The sequence below is a fragment of the Salvia hispanica genome, chromosome 3, assembly GCF_029641045.1.
Source record: "Salvia hispanica isolate PSC_SH4W2 chromosome 3, Shi_PSC_v1, whole genome shotgun sequence".
In the NCBI taxonomy this organism is placed as follows: domain Eukaryota; kingdom Viridiplantae; phylum Streptophyta; class Magnoliopsida; order Lamiales; family Lamiaceae; genus Salvia; species Salvia hispanica.
The window spans coordinates 28,339,174-28,345,999 of NC_142694.1; the positions used below are offsets into that span (position 1 = coordinate 28,339,174).

At 35.7% G+C, this 6,826-nt stretch overlaps 1 protein-coding gene across 1 annotated transcript; it reads left to right on the forward strand.

Annotated features, from left to right (window-relative positions):
• Positions 1–5,121: 5,121 nt before the first annotated feature.
• LOC125215037 (uncharacterized) lies at positions 5,122–6,826 on the forward strand. Its single transcript, XM_048116328.2, has one exon. The coding sequence runs from the start codon at positions 5,181–5,183 to the stop codon at positions 6,564–6,566; it is 1,386 nt and encodes a 461-aa protein (XP_047972285.1). The 5' UTR covers positions 5,122–5,180; the 3' UTR covers positions 6,567–6,826.

The window sequence follows — 6,826 nt, forward strand, 5'->3', positions numbered from 1 at the left end:
GTGGAGGGTGAGATGCTGTTTTGTTTTATGTTCAGTCTTAATAAGTATGTATGTCTCACTATCTGTAAAGGCAAAAACTAATTAGGCCGAAATGCCTTCCTAATTTAATAGTGATAGTAATGAAAAAAGTATTTAATTTCAGTTTCCAGTTTACATATTATGTAAGTGAATGTTATTATACTCAATCACAATATAGGTAAAACGCACTACTCATTATTATACAATGAATACAAGGGAAAATCCAAATACTGATTCAAGAAGTAGTTTTTTGAAAGAAGTGTCCGTTACAAGGTTATCACATTAAATTAACAATCGATTGATATTTGAACTAGATTCATTGTTTGTAATTTTGTATAGTCATTTACACTGAATGACATTATCGTTTTGTACTCAAATTTCATTATTAATAACAACCTAGGAAATAGGGAATAATATAATCGGTTTCTAACTAAAGAATAAATTTATAAATTCGACTTGGGCATTTTTCTAGTGTATATAAATTTTCATTACAAGATATTTGCATAAAATAATTAGCGAAGTCATTTACTCAATTCCTTATTTTATCGAGGAAACATTTTTTTTAGGTCCACGAACTTTGTCAAAGTATCATTTTAGGTCCATGAACTTTGAAAATATCATTTTAGGTCCGTCAACTACAAATTAATATCATTTGAGGTATTTTGAACCTTTTCGGAACGAAAATACCGTTAAAACCTTCAAAGGTCAATTTGACAATTCTTTCGCCACTCATCTTGCGTCAGAGACCTAGAGTCTAACAATTTGTAACGGCAAATTTTTATATTTTAGTAATTCAATTTGGATGTTAATTGATCTCCATTCTAAAATTCATATAAATAACATTTCGAATGACAATCCAAGTTAATAGCTATCTAATTTCAAAACAAGTAAACTAAATATAATTCACAAATCACCAATAGTAAGTTCTTAAAATGCAGTTTAGATTGAAAAAATAAAATAAAGTATCAAGTCCCAATTCATTATTCCTAAATAATTGGTCATCTAATAATTGAAAAATTAACACATATTTTTTACGAAATTTTTTAATTATATTTAAATTCAATTTGGATGGTAATTGAATAAATAGTAGTAGTAAAAAAAATTGTTGGACTCTAGGTCTTTGACGCAAGATGAGTGGCGAAAGAATTGTCCAAATTACCTTTGAAGGCCTTAAGAGCATTTTCGTCCAGAAAAAAAATTCAAAATATCTCAAATGATATTAACTTATAGTTGACGGACCTAAAATGATATTTTCAAAATTCACGGACCTAAAATGATACTTTGTCAAAGTTCGTAGGGACCTAAAAAGATGTTCCCTCTATTTTATTTATGTTGGTAAGAAATATTAAATTGAGAAAGCTCGAGAATTCCGGGATTTATTTTAGGAATATGCATCATGGTATACTATAATAAATTTAATAATGTCATATCTGATATCACTTTCATAATAATTGGCTGAAAATATATCAAAGCACATAGTACTATGATACTATTAATTTAAAATTAAATAACTCGATAAAATTTGAAATGTAGAACTCACGAGATGGTGGTTGGTATCTCAGGTGCTGGTTATCAAAAAGAAGTAGCAAAACAAAGTAACTCTGTGCATAGAATCATACACACATAGATTCCACTTGAATAATCCAAAATATTTCTAGTATTTATTTATTATTATGAACAAACTACAGGTCACACCCATTCAACTTTTGTCTCTATATATGTATGGATCTAATGCTTTTATGCGTATTATATTTTTAAATATTCTTAAATCATGGTAATATATTTTCCTATTAAGTAATCATAATTTGGTGGCTGGTCAACGCATAAATAAATTTTATAAGTTTGCACTTGCACCCATCACATTTCAACAACCGATAGATTAGGCAGCTTCTTTGGCGCAAAAATATATAAAAGCACATCACAAAATTTAGTACTTGGTGGTGTATAAATTTATAATTTGTTTGCAGTTTTTAAATGTAACCAAAACACATATACTCATATCATGCATATGTAGATATACCTAATTTTATTTACTATGAAACATAACTCAGTTAGTAAGACGCTTAGGGCACGTTTTGTAGATGGGAATAAGTGTGATTTTGATAGTGAATCCCAATTTTCTCATCGTTTTGTAGCTTTGATAACTAATTACGCTGACCCGGGAGAAATACAATTTTATATAGTTTAATTTACTGTGGGATCAAAAGAAAATATATTTAACTAGTGCCTCGAGAGTCCAACTATCAATTTTCCAAATATTAGGGCATTTATATTTCATCTTGGTGTAGAAGACACCCACGGCGGACGTTGAGGATCCTACCCATCAAAATACAAACACCGGCTGGAGTCGATATCTGGTAATTTTGCTCATACTCCGGCTTGAGGTAAGTACGCGGCACACCGCCCCACCCAACTAATACGGCCAAAAAATAAGTGAATGCAAATGTTATATCAAAATCAAACTATGGAATAAGAATAGCCTTACCTCAACTACCACCATTCAAGCGTGTAGCAGCGTTGTTGCATCTTGGTTCAGCCATGAGTACAGAGCTTCAACTTGTGTCTCCACAAAACAGTAGTGAATTTAATGTTGAGTGCATAAAAGGGATCAACCTTTTATACAGAGTTTTGTTTTAATTTGTGATCCGCGTCGCAGCCACATGACCCAGCTGTAAGCAGGAAATTTAACATTTTTCGCAAAAAAAAGGGGCGTCCAAAGATGGCGCCTACAATTGTGATATTTTTGCTTTTCTGGGAGAAATAAAAAAAGGTGAAAAAATTACCGCCGGTCAATATTTTATGCCTAAAAACAGTGGGCCCAACAAAAAGCCTACAAAACATGTGGCTAGATGATGTAATCCGCTTCGCTATATCCTAATGTAAATAATGTTGGGATATATCCAAACCCACCTACAAAACTAGCCCTTACTCTCCAACTAATAAGTTGTTGGTTCGGGTCATCACAGGATAGATGGAGAGCCATTATTAATATTATTTAAAAAAAGATAAAAGTTAAAAATAAATGTAACTAAATTGTACTGCGCCTAAAGATATAGTAACAAAATTGAAGTTACATAGTTGTATTATAGTGCTAATGTAAGTTAGCTTTTAGATACAAGTTTAGCCAATTTCAGAAGTCCAATTTTTTTTAGTTCATTTGCAAAAAACTCTTGTGACTTTTTGGGAATTGATTTACCTCCTTTAGAACTTAATTATTTATATAAAAAAGCATCATTATTTTTTAAAAATTTTGTTCTCACCTATCTTAACACGTGTAAAGTATTGCTCCTCAAATTATATGCTCTAAGGACCATAAAACACAACTTACTTGGTATGTTTTTCCTACATCCAATAAAGTTTGAGTCATCGCATAAATAGATGAGAATTATTGATTTTTTTAAATTAAAAATATGCGTCTCCCCTCGAATGGACAACACAATAAAATATATTGCTCAAATTATATTGAACTTTACAATCGAAAAACCATACCTCGCACAAAATTAAAAAATTACATAATTTTGGCCCCAAAGTGTTCAGAGAAGGAGATGCGAAGAGAGAGCGTGAAAGGATGACTAAAAGGGAAAATTCCATAAATTCCAAATTTATGAGTGAATGACATAATGAGAGAACCTCCACTAATGGGCCTGATTAAGTAAATGGGCAATGGCCTTGAGTATTGTTCCACATAATATCACAGTAATTAAGACCAGAAAATTGAGTAGCAATTTAATTGAAGGTTTTTGGTTAAATTGACACAAAACGATTAAAAATAGAACTATTATCTCTCCCTTAGATATTGCCATGTTTTAGGGCCATTTTGCAAAAATCACGTGTTCAGTTTGCATGATCCGTTTTTGCCAGGCTTTATGCCAGGCCTCACTATTACTCCTTTCGTTACATTGAAAATGATTAATTTTCTTTTTTAAGTTTGTTCAATCTAAGATGACTTGTTAATAAAAATAGAAATCGTTTTATCTCTATCTTATTCTATCTCTATTACTTTATGCTCTCCACTTCTTGGCGTTCTGCGGCGGCGGATAGCGGAGGATCTGGAAGTGAGGAGTGATTTGTGGATCAGAAGCGGAAGAGGGGTAGTTTAGGGCTGCAAAATTTGTTTTCAGCCATACTCCAATTCAACCAAACTCTAGAAAATGAGCTACTCCTCCCGTCCCGCTTTAGCAGTCACATTGACTTTTCTGCACTCGTTTTATAAAAATGATAGTAAATAGTTAAAGTGGAGAAATAATAAAGTAAAAAAGAGAATAATGTAGATAAGAGTTATTCTCTTTTTTACTTTATTATTTCTCCACTTTAACTATTTACTATATCATTTTTATAAAACGAGTGCAGAAAAGTCAATGTGACTGCTAAAGCGGGACGGAGGGAGTATAATTTTTGTTTGGGCTGAACCAAACGACCTACAATTCTCTCCACCAACTCATGAAAGCCCATTTGCCAAGTACCTATGATAATTATTTTAGGGGCTACCAGACGCACCCGAGATTAAATGGGGTGTTCGGTTTCCAATGTTGTATCCGAGATTAAATTAGTAATGTGTTTGGTTAATGAGATTTAGTCTCCCAACTCAATCCTAGATGGATAATCATGGAATAATTAGTCATAGCTACCCCTATGACTAAAATAATCTCACGACTCAATTCTAGATTATATCTTGGTATTATTTTATTTAAAAAATCAAAGATCTATCTTTGAATGTTAGGAGGAGAGAAAATAATTTATAAGAGAGAGTAAAGTAAAAACTGAAAAAGAGAATAAATAAGAAAAGATAATTGTATCAAGGTTGTTAAAGAAAATGACTCGAGTCTAGGTAGAACGTAAGAAATTGGTTTGGTTGGATGGTTAGATGCAGGAAATACTAAAAAGTAAAAACTAAAGAGCGGAAAAAAGAAAAAGTCGTTGAGTTCAATTGTTATGAAATAAAACAATTTATACTCCATTTTCTTAATGGTGAATTTCATTAGCTGTATTGTAGTTCGGCCCAAATTTACGAACAGCCCAATCAATAATTATGCTTTATAAAATTATAACCCATTTTTCTGAAGCCCAATTAAGTAATAGCCATTTGAACACTCTTCAAATCTTCAATTGGAGGGTTTCGGCTACTGCTAAAACCCTATTCTTCTTCTACTTTCTTACCGCAAATGTCTTCAACGACAGAAGCCCGGGCCGCCGCCACACCCTCGAGGGTGAGTCAGTCCACCATAGAGGCGGCCGTAACCGCCCTATTGAAACACAAATCCGCTCAATCCGCAAACGAGAAGCTCCAGTTACTACCACAAGATGATTATTTCTACCTAAATCTCACCCTCAGAAAAATCCCATCAAACCCTCGCACTAATCCCTACCGAATCCCGCTTCCCCACCCGATTCTCGACGCCGCCGCCTCGGAGGTATGCTTAATCGTCGACGACCGTCCCGGGACGACCACGCCGCCGTCGGATCAGATCAAGAAATTGATCAAATCGCAGAGCATTCCGATTTCGAAAGTGATAAAGCTGTCGAAGCTGAAGGCGAACTACAAGCCCTTCGAGGCGAGGAGGAAGCTTTGCAATAGTTATGATATGTTCTTGGTTGATAAGAGGGTTGTTCATTTGTTGCCTAAGTTGATTGGGAAGGAGTTTTTCAGGAAAAAGAAGCTGCCTTTGGGGGTGGATTTGGGGAAGAAGAATTTGAAGGTTCAGGTGGAGAGGGTTTTAGGGAGTGCGTTGTTGTTTATTGGGAAGGGGACGTGTTCGGTGCTTAAGGTTGGGAAGATGGAGATGGAGAAGGGTGGGATTGTGGAGAATGTGGTGGAGGCAATCAAGGGAGTGATTGAGAGGGTGCCGAAGAAGTGGGATGGTGTGAGGAGCTTGCACTTGAAGTTGTCTGATTCGGTGGCGTTGCCGGTTTATCAGGCGTTGCCGGATGTGAGGCTGAAGATTGAGGGGTTGAAGGATGTGGAAGAGGGAGGTGAGGTGAGTGAGGTGGTTAGTGATGGTGAGGGTGGGAAGAAGAAGCAGAAGCAGAAGCGGAAGGGGAGGATTCATGAGGTTAGATATATGGATGTTGGAGAGGATGTGAAGAGTGATAGTGATGTTGATATGAATGAGAGCGAGGCAGGGGAGAAGGGGACTGGAGAATCGGGTAGTGATGATGAGGATGAGAAGGTGAAGGATGCGGAGTTGAGGGCTGATGAAGGTGTGGGGATGAGAAGGCGCAAGAAGCAAGGCGTCTTAAAGGATTTGAATGAGACCAAGGTGGGAAAGAAGGGGGTTGAAGTTGAAGAAGCGAGCAGCGATGATGAGGATAAGAAGGTGAAGGATGTGGAGATGAGGACTGATGAGGGTGTGGGGAAGAGGAGGCGCAAGAAGGAAGGTGTCGCGGGGGATTCGAGTGGGAAGAAGCGGGTGAAGAAAAGTGAGGGGGTGAAACCAAAGAAGTCGGGTGCAGCTGCTGAATCGGAGGGGAAGAAGAAGAGCGAGGTTGGGAGAAAGTCGAATAGCAAGGTGAAGGATGTGAAGAAGAAGAAAAGGGTGTCAGGGAAATGATCAAATTCAGCTAGAGGTTTCTACCTTATTAAGTTAAGGTATGAGGAATGAGGATTGTGTTGATTGAATTTCCAAAAAGTTTTGGTTAAAATAGTGGTACTATAATCTTTGATCGTTTGAAGATGTTAATCGTTTTTTTAAATTTAGAATTGTTGTTGTCTTTTCTTGGAATTTTGCTTGCATTTGTGCATCAGCAGATGCTTATGAACATGCTTGCACCGTTTTCTTGATTCCGAATTTTATGTGTTTTTAGACGGTAA

Bases quoted from the DNA above. Each gene is read 5' to 3' on its own strand.
- LOC125215037 (XM_048116328.2), top strand. From the start codon at position 5,181: ATGTCTTCAACGACAGAAGCCCGGGCCGCCGCCACACCCTCGAGGGTG.